This window comes from Ictalurus furcatus, chromosome 4 (assembly GCF_023375685.1).
Source record: "Ictalurus furcatus strain D&B chromosome 4, Billie_1.0, whole genome shotgun sequence".
Taxonomy (NCBI): Eukaryota; Metazoa; Chordata; class Actinopteri; order Siluriformes; family Ictaluridae; genus Ictalurus; species Ictalurus furcatus.
In genome coordinates, this window is record NC_071258.1 from 32,842,573 (window position 1) to 32,855,838 (window position 13,266).

General features: G+C 40.3%; 2 protein-coding genes across 2 annotated transcripts; both read left to right on the forward strand.

Moving 5' to 3' along the window:
- The first annotated feature begins 5,393 nt into the window (after positions 1-5,393).
- Positions 5,394-8,333, forward strand: LOC128606276 (extracellular calcium-sensing receptor-like). Its single transcript, XM_053622315.1, has 5 exons — positions 5,394-5,648; positions 5,819-6,631; positions 6,745-6,969; positions 7,161-7,263; positions 7,429-8,333. The coding sequence occupies exons 1-5, from the start codon at positions 5,394-5,396 to the stop codon at positions 8,331-8,333; spliced, it is 2,301 nt and encodes a 766-aa protein (XP_053478290.1).
- A 579-nt stretch (positions 8,334-8,912) lies between these two features.
- On the forward strand, positions 8,913-13,266 carry LOC128606277 (extracellular calcium-sensing receptor). Its single transcript, XM_053622316.1, has 7 exons — positions 8,913-8,919; positions 8,975-9,206; positions 9,413-9,701; positions 9,995-10,813; positions 10,942-11,148; positions 11,593-11,752; positions 11,861-13,266. The coding sequence occupies exons 1-7, from the start codon at positions 8,913-8,915 to the stop codon at positions 12,751-12,753; spliced, it is 2,607 nt and encodes an 868-aa protein (XP_053478291.1). The 3' UTR covers positions 12,754-13,266.

Genomic DNA, 13,266 nt, shown 5'->3' on the forward strand with positions numbered 1-13,266 from the left:
GATGCCTACGTGTTCTGAGAATTTGAGTGTCCCCGGTTTCTAGCCTTGGGTAACACTCTAGGGGTGTCTCCTTAGCGCAAGATGGTAATGACAGACACCTCCCTCATGGGCTGGAGCGCAGTCTTAGACAGCGGTCCAGCTCACGGTCTCTGCTGCGGCCCTCATCTGGAGTGGCATATAAATTGCCTAGAAATGTGGGCCATATTTCTAGCACTGGAATTCCTTCTTCCTCAATTGAGAGGTCACCATGTGTTTACAGACAACACAGCAGTGGTCTCATATATTGACCACCAAGGAGGATTATGTCCGTGCCCCCTGTTCAGGCAGGTGCAACTAATTCTTCTCTGGGCAGAAGGAATGTTTGAGTGCAATGTACATTCTGGAAATATGGGGGCAGACATCCTGTTGAGGCAGGGGGTGAGGCTCAGGAATTGGTGGCTCCATCCACAAGTGGTGGAGTCCATATGGCGTGGTTTGGCCAAGAGGGACTGCATATGTTCACCTCCGAGGAAACAACACATGGCCCGTTGTGGTTCGCCCTCACTCCTCTCACACAATTAGGGCTGGACACCATGGTGCACATGTGTAAACATCTGTACGCTTTTTTCCCCATCGCTCTGCTCCCACACGTACTAGCGAGAGTTTGCCAAGACAGTCTATGTCTGCTGCTAGTAGCACCTTATTGGCCAGCTCGAATATGGTTCTCAGAGATAATATCCCCGCTAGATGGCACTCCTTGAGAGATTCCCATCTGCAGGGATCCACTGTGGACCCAGTGAACTGCGCAATAGCTACAGTCCTGGAGTTCTTACAAGAATATTTCTCAGCGGGGTGGGCTCCTTCTACAATCAGGGTTTACGTGGCTGCCATTATGGCCAGCCACGCCCCTGTTGATGGAGCCTCTGTGGGGCAACATCCTCTAACTTTGAGGTTTATGCGTGGTGTCAGGCAGCTGAGGCACATCTGCAAACCATACATACCTTCCTGGGACCTTTCTGTGGTCCTGGAAGGTCTGACAGGTGCCGCATTTGAGCCCTTAGTGTCAGCCTCTGAGAAGCTTCTGACTCTAAAGGTAGCTCTTCTGCTGGTCCTGACATCTCTCAAGCGAGTAGGAGATCTACAAGCTCTCTCTGTTGCCCCTTCCTGCCTTGACTTTGCCCCTGGATTAGCCAAGGCCTTCCTGTATCCAATGCCGGATTATATTCCTAAAGTGCCTACATCGGCTGCCCACCCTGTGGTGTTGCAGGCTTTCTGCCCTCCTCCATTCCCCACACTGGAACAAAAGAGAGTGCACCTGCTGTGTCCAGTAAGGGCTCTCTGTACTTACGTCCACCGCTCCAGCCAGTAGTGTAAGTCGGAGCAGCTGCTGGTCTGCTTTGGCGGCGACAGTAGAGGTGATGCTGTGTCAAAGCAGTGGATCTCTAATTGGATAGTGAAAGCAATCTCTATTGCTTATGAGGTGCGCGGTCTCACTACGCCTTTGGGCATAAGGGCTCATTCCACTAGGGCGGTCGCCTCTGCAAAGGCTTTGACCAAAGGGGCATCCTTACGTAATGTGTGTGCTGCAGCAGGGTGGTCTACGCCACACACGTTCATTCGTTATTACAGCCTGGATATTCATCCCCCCGGGCTCGAGTGTCTTGCAGTATCTCATAGTGTTATGCTAAACGTAACATGTAACCCTGTTCCCTGAGAAGGGAACGATACGTTGTGTAGCTTTGTCATACCAGGGCAGGCCAGTGAATTGCGTCTTCGCTTCAGATAATAAAGGCTGATGGCACGGTTCACAGGTACCATATTTATATCACGTGACGCGCTTAATTGCCACGTCACCTGATCATAGCAGGCCTATAAATAGGCATGATTTTACACAAGCTTCAGATGCCAGTCGCGCGTGAGAGGCACTCCCATAGTGTTATGCCAAACGCAACGTCTCGTTCCTTTCTCAGGGAACAGGGTTACATGCGTAACCCAGACGTTTTTTATGGCATGATCTCTGTGCCTCAATTCTAAAGGTGTCTAGTCTGTGTCATGATGCCATGTTTCTGCATAGCAGGAAGCATGACTTTCAGTATAGTTTGTTTGAATGAATCATCATTCATCTTTATTCATCATGTTGCTGTTTTTTTTTTTTTTATTTATCGCTGTGAGTTATTGTTTTTTGGATGTGCATGCCATAGCTTTTTAAGATTAAGGTCCAAGTTCTGATAAGTTTAGGGTTTGCAATACTCTGAGTATATTATTTATTGCTTTAAATGTTTGAGTTTGTTTAGCTATATAAAATAGGAACACATAAGTCTAATATTGACATAGCACAAATCTTGAGGTCTCTACAGTAGGCTCACTGTCTGTGCTTGCTGGTGTAGTGTTTATGTAACCCAGAGGTAAAATAGGCAATACGTAAAATAAATAAATATGTCCTAAGTGAAATAAATATGCAATGAATGTTTATGTACAAGTGATTATACATTTTATGTGATAACTATATACAAGCGCATTATGCTGAAAAGATCGCTTGTGAACTTGAGTGTTCAGTGGTAACTGAATCATTGTAGCGGTATATTGATACTTACTTTCTGTACAGGTGTAAACTACTAACAGTGGGGAATACCACAAGAGAGTCTAATTTGGAGGGCATGCTCAAGCTAACGTGCCGTTCCATTGCACTGGTGAGTTTATGTTCCGCTATCCTATATGCTAATGTCCGCCATTTTATGCCCATTAACTTCAATGTAAACAGCGCTAGCAACCACGCCCTGCTAAATGTAAGCTAATGGCTAATCCCTGTGTATAGTGTATTATCCCTGTTAACATACTAGAAATGTATTTAAATTGGATATTTTATGGTATTCTGGACAGCTACTGCTGGTGAGTGGAGTAGCTCCGTTGAGTTATGTGTTTTGTAACTGTGTTTTACGTCGAGTGTTAAATTATGTGTATTAACCATTGTGTCCTTGAGGCCTAGCGGTCTGTTGAGACACTAATATTAGTGAATGCTAACAGAGAGCTGGTTTTCATGCAATTCATTTATGCATTAAGGACTACTAAGTGTATTTTGAATGTGTTTATTGAGTTTATTGATACTAGCCTTAGCCTATGACAGCAATGTCAATAGTGTTAGCTGTAAGGTAATTTTATGTTGACCTATTCCATATAGGTCAAGTTTTATTGTTGGATCCAGATGTTGAGTGATCGCGGTTACTGGTGGAGTCTGGATTGGCGGTGGAGATTCTGGGGATCCTTGGAGAAACTGTTCCAGTACTGGATGGCAAGCCAACATCACTTGATATAGAGCCTGGTCGTAGCTAGGAGGTTGCACCCTAGAGACACTGAGCCAGAGAGCCTTGATCTATTTCCCCTTGGCCTAAGGGGTCAGGTAGAAATGTGTGCACACTGACACTTGCTTTCCCTGGAGGAACACACCCACCTTGCATTAATCCAATATCGGTGCAATCGATGGACTGTGAACTTTTATTTTAACAGACCCGGGTCTAGTCTAATTTGAGTGCACTCACAACTGTACTGAGTTTTTATTATTTTGATACTTTTCTTCTTTTGTATATTTGGGATCCCACTTTTTCATTTTATTACTTTGCCATTGCACTTGTTCTTATCGTGCGTTGCATTTAATATATGCAGTTAAACTAATCGCTGTGCCTTGTGTTGTTATTTCACTGTCGTAATCCAACTTTTGGCTTCAGCGAGTGAACCTATGATCTTCTGATCTGGACAAATTCCGAACATCTAGATACCTTGACTACTCATTACTGTCATGAGAATCTGTGGTTACCTATAATAGTGGCCAGTCTTTGAGTAGCTGGTTACATTTAATTACAGTATTCTGGCTTTGACCTTTGACTCTGGTCTTGATTCTCTTCATTTCTTTCTTAGTGCCCTCTTTTCTCTCTCACTGACTTCAGCAATTTTCTTCTTGCCTGTCTGCGTATCTCCCCACCATTTCTCTCTCTTTTTGTATAGGTGTTGTCTTCTCCTTTCAGGATCAGAATCCCGGCTTTCCCTGTAAAGCTTCTGTCTCTCAGCTGCACTTCAGGGCATTGTTTAAAAGATGCACACATGATATCAATATTTCTGTCATCATTCTAACCAAACTAAATAATAAAGCCATATAAAACACACATGCATTTCAGAGATAAAGTATTTTGTTGTACACCATGTTCTGTACTGTACTGGGTGGATCATGACAGGGTGGACTTTCTGAGATAAAGTTAGCCATTACCCAGTATGTGAGCAAAACCAGGCTAGCATAAAAGTGAAATCAAATTTAAAAAAAAAAAAGAAATATGTTTTTAATATGATTTTGAAACTGTTTTGAACTGTTATGAACATTGATAAAATTAATCCCACTTTTTTATGATTATTATTTTATGATTATATTTCCATCACAAATACACAATACACAACCCTAGGGACATGGGAAAACCTCTCGTGTTTGATGTTTAAAAACAATGCAAATTGTGTAAAATTGTTTACTGAGATGGACTACATAATGTTTAACATTTAAAAATGTAAATTATTTTATTAAGACTTTTAGAAATTATATTGTTTAACATTTTACATAATACATATCATGACCTGTACTGAGGATGCAAAAGGCACTGGATTGTAGGAATGATCCATTAATGACACATTAAGCCATATGTGAATCATTATGGTCATAAAGTGCATTATAACTTTTAGCAAGATACTTTTTGGGATATGATGGATTTTTACAGTTTTCAAGCTTTCTTATGTGAACAGGTCTATGTAGGAGATAATAAGCAGAGTAATCATCTGACTAATGTTATCCAGGGTGATGTCAAATCATAGTGAGAGTCATGGGGTCAAACCTCCTATATAAAGCCATGACAGTCAGTATTATCTTCATCAGTGTGCAAGTTTGCAGCACGATGATTTATCTTTTACTTACTGCATTTTTTATCCCTTGCTCAGCTGTATCTGATCCATCATCAAAGTGTTCATTACAAGGAGACTTTGATCAACCTGCATTCATGTCTGATGGAGATATCACAATAGGAGGAATATTCCCTTTGCACTACAGAGTGGAGCTACCAACAACAGACTACAGAAGCAAACCTTTGGCAGCACAGTGTCAGGGGTGAGAATATTAAATATTCATTTGATGTATTTTATTTTTTTTAAACACTGTGTGTCTCCACACACCATATTATTATTACAAAAATATCAGTTATACGTCTGCAATAAAATATTGTATATATAAAATATTTGTAAATATTTCATGCTCTCATTAGATTTTAATGTGTCTCTCTCTCTCTCTCTCTCTCTCTCTCTCTCTATATATATATATATATATATATATATATATATATATATACTACAGGTTTGATTCCAGGGCATTGCGCTGGGCTTTGACAATGAGGCTTGCTATAGACCAGATCAACAACAGTACAGTTCTTCTGCCAAACCACACCCTGGGTTACAGGATCTTTGATTCCTGTGCTACTCCGGTTACAGCTCAGAGGGCAGTCCTGGCTGTCCTGAATGACGAGGATGTTGGTCAGGGCTCATTGTGTAATCGTGGTGGTCCTTTACTCGCCATAGTTGGAGAATCTGGTTCCTCACAATCAATTGTTGTCTCTAGAACACTGCAACCTTTCAGAATACCTATGGTAAAGGGAGATATTTTTGTTTGTACACTACTAAGTCAGTATGTTCTTCTAATCTGCACAATGGTTACAAATACAAGTTGGTCATCTAAAAATGCAAAAGGTTATCAAAGTTCAGATGTCAAGATGTTTTTTTTTTTTTTTTTTTTTTTTTTTGCTTGTTTGTTTTACAGATAAGCTACTTCTCAACCTGCTCTTGTCTAAGTGATCGTAAACAATTCCCAACATTTTTTAGAGTAGTCCCGAATGATGACTACCAAGTGAAAGCCATTGCTCAGCTCTTGAAGAGATTTCACTGGACATGGATAGGAGTGGTTACTGAAGACCATGATTATGGCAGGTTTGCTTTACAAGGACTGAAGCGAGAGATAGAAAACACTGATATATGTCTGGCATATCATGAAATGATCCCTAAAGATTTCAAGCAGGAGCGGGTCCATGAGATTCTAAATGTAATGAAACATTCCACAGCAAAGGTTGTGGTCGTGTTTTCAGGAGAAGGGGAGTTTTACCCTTTCTTAAGAGAATTTTTAACTCAAAATATCACAGGAATACAGTGGGTAGCCAGTGAGGCCTGGGTTACAGCCTCAATATTAGCAGAAACCTATCCATTTTTAGCTGGAACAATTGGATTTGCTATCCGCCAAGGGTATGTGCCAGGGCTGAAAGAATATCTGATGACAGTGAACCCACAGATGTACCCATCTAATCCCCTAGTTCAGGAGTTGTGGGAGGCTCTATACAGCTGCACATCCTTCTCTTCCTCTGTCAATAGTGCACAACTGCCCCCCTGCACAGGGCAGGAAACAATCAACAAGCAGCACTCTGCCTACATGAACACCTCCAACCCTCGTGTCACTTATAACGTGTATAAAGCAGTATATGCCATTGCTCACTCCCTACATAATCTCTTTCAGTGTATACCTGGAAATGGATCTTTTGACAATTCTGCATGTGCAGACTTGAATGATGTTTATCCATGGCAGGTAGAGTATTTGGCTGATCTGATCCTTCTGTGATGATAAGAGTGCATAAATCCAAGTATGTCATTAACATAGCTGTTATCATTTATTTTAAATCCTCTTTTTCAACATCAAAGCTTCAACATTACCTTCAGGAACTGTCTTTTTCGATCTCTGGTGAACATGTGAAGTTTGATATGAGAGGAGATTCGATTCCATCTTATGATCTGATCAATTGGCAGAGACTCCAAAATGGAGACATTGACTTTATCAAAGTGGGACTTTATGATGGTGCAATGGATGCTGGGAAAGAACTGGTTATTCAGGATCAAAAACTAAAGTGGCCTGATAATCAGAGCAAGGCAAGGTGCTCACACAATGTGCATTGTATGTTAAAATACAAATATAAAATATAACTGACTGCAGTGTGATTGTTGATTGGCTCACTTATCGCACATTTAAATCCCAATTTTTTGCTATTGAGACCATTGTTTTAAAAAAAAAAATTATTCATTTTTTTTTTTTTTTAATCTTTTATGTTGTGTAAAATCAGGTGCCAATATCCATTTGTAGTAGCAGCTGTGCTCCGGGATTCAGGAAAGCTGTTCGTCAAGGGGAGCCTTTGTGCTGCTTTGACTGTATACCATGTGACAGTGGCAAGATTAGTAATCAGACAGGTAATGTTTGAACGTGTAAATACTGTGTTTAAAAGTAGCTTTTTAAAAATGATATAAAAGCTTGTCAGTGTATCACACAATAGTCATAAAATGCTAATGCATCATGCCATATAAACTGATCTTCTGCCCTGCATTTGTCTTCAGATTCAATAGACTGCATGGCTTGTCCTGATGAGTACTGGTCCAATGCGAAAGGAACAGCATGTATCCCCAAAGTCATTGAGTTTCTTTCCCATAGGGATACAATGGGAATTGTGTTGATGGTGATAGCTATAGTGGGGTCTTCTCTGACAATATCTGTGCTAGCAATATTCTTGCATCATCGAGGAACTCCGATAGTGCGTATTAACAACTCAGAACTGAGCTTCTTCATCCTGTTCTCCTTGACCCTGTGTTTCCTGTGTGCACTGATCTTTATTGGGGAGCCAACTTCTTGGTCATGCATGCTGCGTCACACGGCTTTCAGCATCACCTTCTCCCTCTGCATCTCCTGCATCCTGGGTAAAACCTTAGTGGTTCTTGCTGCTTTCACAGCCACCGAGCCTGGAAACAATGTGATGAAATGGCTCGGGCCTACACAGCAGAGGATCATAATCTTTAGCTGCACCCTAGTCCAGATGATCATCTGTACTGCATGGCTCACATCCTCCCCTCCATTCCCTTACAGAAACACACAGCTTCAGCGCTCTAAGATAATTCTAGACTGCAGTGTGGGATCTGAGCTGGCCTTCTGGTGTGTACTAGGCTATATTGGCATCCTGGCCTGTTTGTGTTTCATTTTGGCCTTTCTGGCTCGTAAATTGCCTGGAAATTTTAATGAAGCTAAATATATTACTTTTAGCATGTTAATATTTTGTGCAGTGTGGCTGGCATTCATACCTGCCTATGTAAGTTCACCTGGTAAATTCACTACTGCAGTTGAAATATTTGCTATTTTAGCCTCTAGCTTTGGCCTCCTTTTGTGCTTATTTGCTCCAAAGTGTTACATTATTTTAGTCAAACCTGAAAAGAATACCAAACAGCATCTAATGGGAAAGGCAACAAAATAATTATTCTTTATTATATACTGTATGTAGGGTGGCACTTTTATTTATAGTAAACTGCTTGTTATTTGTCTGGTAGTTGTATATTATTATTATTATTATTATTATTATTATTATTATTATTATTATTATTAATAATAATAATAATAATAATAATAATAATAATAATAATAATAATAATATTAGAAATAAATGTTTATAAAGATACATGTTTATAGTAAACATTTAAAATGCTTTGGAGGAGGTGGAATTAATAATTAATGGATATATTATAATGACTTTACATTTTATTGTTATAAATGGAAGTATTTTCTGATAAAACTGTATACTTGCAAGACAAATTAAACGAAATAATACAAAACATTCACCTGTTAATATATGATATTGCAAGAGATTGATCAAATTAAGAAATGTGAAGAAACATACATTTTGGAAACTACATAATAATATACAGATTACACACATAATATCTAGTTTTACAAATAAACACACAAAATCCAGGTAGTTGCAGTGATATGCATAATATATCAAATCAAGTAGGATTATAATTGTGGGTAAGACCATGACACCATGTGACTGTGACACATGACTAGTTTGGGAACATGCCTATAAAAATGGCTGCCTGCCCCCTCTTGATACACTGTAAGAAAATAGACTTTCATCACTGAAGATGACTCTTCTACTTCTGTGGCTCCTGTTGCTCCACTTTTCCATCTTCAGTGTAACCTTGGAATCGCAGTGCACTCTGCAGAATAATTTTGAGCCAGGATTCATGGCTGGTGGAGACTTTATCATTGGTGGCATTTTCCCCTTGCATTACAATCAGGAAATGCCAGATCTGAACTGCACATACAAACCAGGACCAGTGCGGTGTAATGGGTATGAATGTCCTAATACAACTGTGAAAACCACTGAATAATTTTTTTCTGCCTGAAATGAAAGGAATTTGTGTTTGAATGAATGAATGTGTTGGATATAGGTCAGAATAGAAAATATACACTATACACTGCAAATTATGCCTTGGTCACTTTTAGTAATGTGGCTGAGCATTCTCATTCTGATGTTCTCATTCCTTCTTTGTTCAGGTTTGATCCCAGAGCTTTCCGCTGGGCTCTGACTATGAAGCTTGCTGTGGAAGAAATTAACAACAGTACTGAGCTGTTACCTAACCACACTCTAGGTTATAAAATATTTGATTCCTGTGCATATCCTTTAACTGGTCAGAGAGCAGCTCTGGCTGTTATGAATGGACCAGTGGAAGCAGATAGACCCATGTGTTCAAGTGCTAGCCCGATGCTGGCCATAATTGGTGAATCTGGATCTGCTCAATCTATTGTGGTGTCTAGAATTTTACGACCTTTCAGGATTCCAATGGTGTGTGTGCGTGTGTATATATACATATATATAAAATGTATATATATATGTATATGTATATTTATGTCAAAGCAGATTTTTTTAATGTACATACAGTAACTGACATAGCCTTTACTTACTTGTGTAAAAAAACAAAAACAAGTGAAACACTTTTGCAATATCCAAGACTCTTAAAATTAAGCACACTTCTTATTCACATACTAAATATTACCGACAATGAAATAATATCTGCTATTCAAGTCACTGTATGAGCTCTATTGTTCATTGTTAAATGTTGTACATTACTATTTCAGATCAGCTACTTCTCATCCTGTGCCTGTCTCAGTGACAGGCGAGAATTCCCCACCTTCTTTAGGGTCATCCCCAGTGATGCATACCAGGTGAAAGCCATTGCCAAGCTGCTGATACATTTCAACTGGACATGGGTGGGTGTGGTTAGGGGTGACCATGCTTATGGGCGCTCTGCCCTGCAGGGTCTACTTAAGGAGCTGGAGGATACAAGTGTATGTGTGTCTTATCAGGAGATGATTCCCCTGCTGTATGACAGCCAGAGAGCAATAGAGATCATCCGTGTGATGAACAGCTCCAGTGCTCGTGTGGTGGTGGTGTTTTCAGCTGAGGGGGAGCTCACACCTTTTCTGAAAGACTATATGAAACTGAATGTTACTGGAATTCAGTGGATTGCCAGTGAGGCCTGGGTAACAGCTTCAGTGTTCACAGGAAGTGAGTACTACCCATTTCTGGGAGGCACGATCGGGTTTGGTATACGGCAGGGCTATATTCCAAAGCTGAAAGATTATATAACAACAGTAAATCCACAGACATACTCCTCTAACACTTTGGTGCAGGAACTGTGGGGTGCTCTGTATGGGTGCTCTCCCTTTTCCTCCTTTACCCATAGTGCTCAGCTGCCCCTCTGCACTGGACAGGAGATACTCAATAAGCAACACTCTGCCTACATGAACACATCTAGTCCTCGCATTGCTTATAATGTATACAAAGGCGTGTATGCTATTGCTCACTCCCTCCATAATCTAATTTCCTGCAAACCTGGAAATGGTCCATTTAATAACTCCATGTGCGCTGACAGCACTAAAGTCTATCCATGGCAGGTGCAGGTCATTCTGTCTATTGTCCCAATAAATAATATGAAATTATATTTCCTATTGTGAGTTACAGTGATGGATTACAGTATATCATACTATTGCTCTTCATCTGCATATCTTATGTGGTTTCATAGCTCCAGCATTACCTACAAGAAGTCTCGTTTACTATCTCTGGTGAGATGGTCAACTTTGATATGAATGGTGACTCAATCCCATCCTACGACCTGATCAACTGGCAGAAGGGCACAGCTGGCAATATTGAGCTAGTTAAAGTGGGCATGTATGATGGAGCTCAAGAGGCTGGGAGTGAGCTGATCATTTATGACACAGCTATCACATGGGCCAGAGACAAAAGTGAGGCAAGCTGCTCTCAGAATGTAGTTCAGTACATGAGAAACCAACTGTTGAAGTTCTGTAGGGTGAAGTGGAGGTAAGTTGCTTCAAAGCAAACAGACGTCAGATGAGACCTGCATCAGGCTTCTCTATGTGAGAAGTCAGTGAATACTATTTTGAATGCTGCACACCTTTCAGTGACTGGGATGCACATGAATGAACAGAATGAACTCAATATTTATTGAGCAAAGATGCAAATCAAATTTAATACATATTTATTTCCTATTTTACTGACAGGAAAGTACATGCTAAAATAGACAAGTAAAAAAACAGGAATAAACCAAACAGTTGTGCTGTTTTTATTTTTATTTTACATTTGTTCATAATAATGAATAAAATATGGGTGGTTTGTATTTACCTTTATTATGTCCTGTTACTTATTCCGTGTGTAGAGCTTTACTGACCCCTGGGTTTTTTGTGTTAAGCAGGTGCCAGTCTCTGTTTGCAGTGACAGCTGCCCTCCGGGATCTAGGAAAGCTGTCCGTCAAGGGGAGCCTTTGTGCTGCTTTGACTGTGTACCATGTGACAGTGGCAAGATTAGTAATCAGACAGGTCAGAAGGCATTGTCAAATTTTCTAGAGAAAACTCCCATATAGCCAATATGACAAATAACTGTTTAAATGTTTAACTAAATAGTCTTTTTCTGCTTGTTTTCTAAAGATTCAGTAGACTGCATGGTCTGTCCTGAAGGTTATTGGTCCAACGATGATGGAACAGCATGTATTCCCAAGGTCATTGAGTTCCTTTCCCATGATGCAATGGGGTTAACATTGACAGCTATTGCTGTTGTTGGGGCCTGTGTGACCTTAGCTGTATTTACAGTCTTTCTCTACCACAGAAATACTCCTATTGTACGTATGAATAACTCAGAGCTGAGTTTCTTCATCCTGCTCTCCTTGACCCTGTGTTTCCTGTGTGCACTGATCTTTATTGGGGAGCCCACATCCTGGTCATGCATGCTGCGTCACACTGCTTTCAGCATCACCTTTTCCCTCTGCATCTCTTGCATCCTGGGTAAAACCTTAGTGGTTCTTGCTGCTTTCACAGCCACCCAGCCTGGAAACAATGTGATGAAATGGCTTGGGCCTGTACAGCAGAGGATCATTATCTTTAGCTGCACCCTAGTCCAGGTGATCATCTGTGCTGCATGGCTCATATCCTCCCCTCCATTCCCCAACAGAAACACACAGTACCAGCACTCTAAGATCATTCTAGACTGCAGTGTGGGATCTGAGCTGGCCTTCTGGTGTGTACTAGGCTATATTGGCATCCTGGCCTGTTTGTGTTTCATTTTGGCCTTTCTGGCTCGTAAATTGCCTGGAAATTTTAACGAGGCTAAATTTATTACTTTTAGCATGTTAATATTTTGTGCAGTGTGGCTGGCATTCATACCTGCCTATGTAAGTTCACCTGGTAAATTCACTACTGCAGTTGAAATATTTGCCATTTTAGCTTCGAGCTTTGGACTCCTTTTGTGCTTATTTGCTCCAAAGTGCTACATTATTCTGCTCAAACCAGAAAAGAATACCAAACAGCATCTAATGGGAAAATAATAATAATCAAATGTCGTATATCAGATTGTAATTTATAATCAAGCACACACACACAGATAGATAGATAGATAGATATTCACCATCCATTTTATTAGGAACACCATGTACACACGTGTACACCTGTATCAAACATCGGAATGGAGAAGCAGTGTGATCTTTGTGACTTTGATCGTGGCATGGATGTTGGTACCAGATTAGCTGGTTTGAGTATTTCAGAAACTGCTGATCTCCTGGGAATTTCCTACATAACGGTCTCTAGAGTTTACACAGAATGATGGAAAAAACAAATAAATAAAAAAATAAAAAAATTGAGTGACAGTTCTGTGGGTGGAAACGCCTTGTTGATGAAAGAGAGGTCAGAGGAAAATGGCCAGATAGATGCAAGCTAGCAGGAGGGATATAGTAACTCAAATAATAACTCTTTACAAAATCTGAGGATATCATGGGCAGGGCTCACCCAAACTACACAGTTGAAAATTAGAAGAAAAAAAAAATCAACTGTTCTTATTCCAG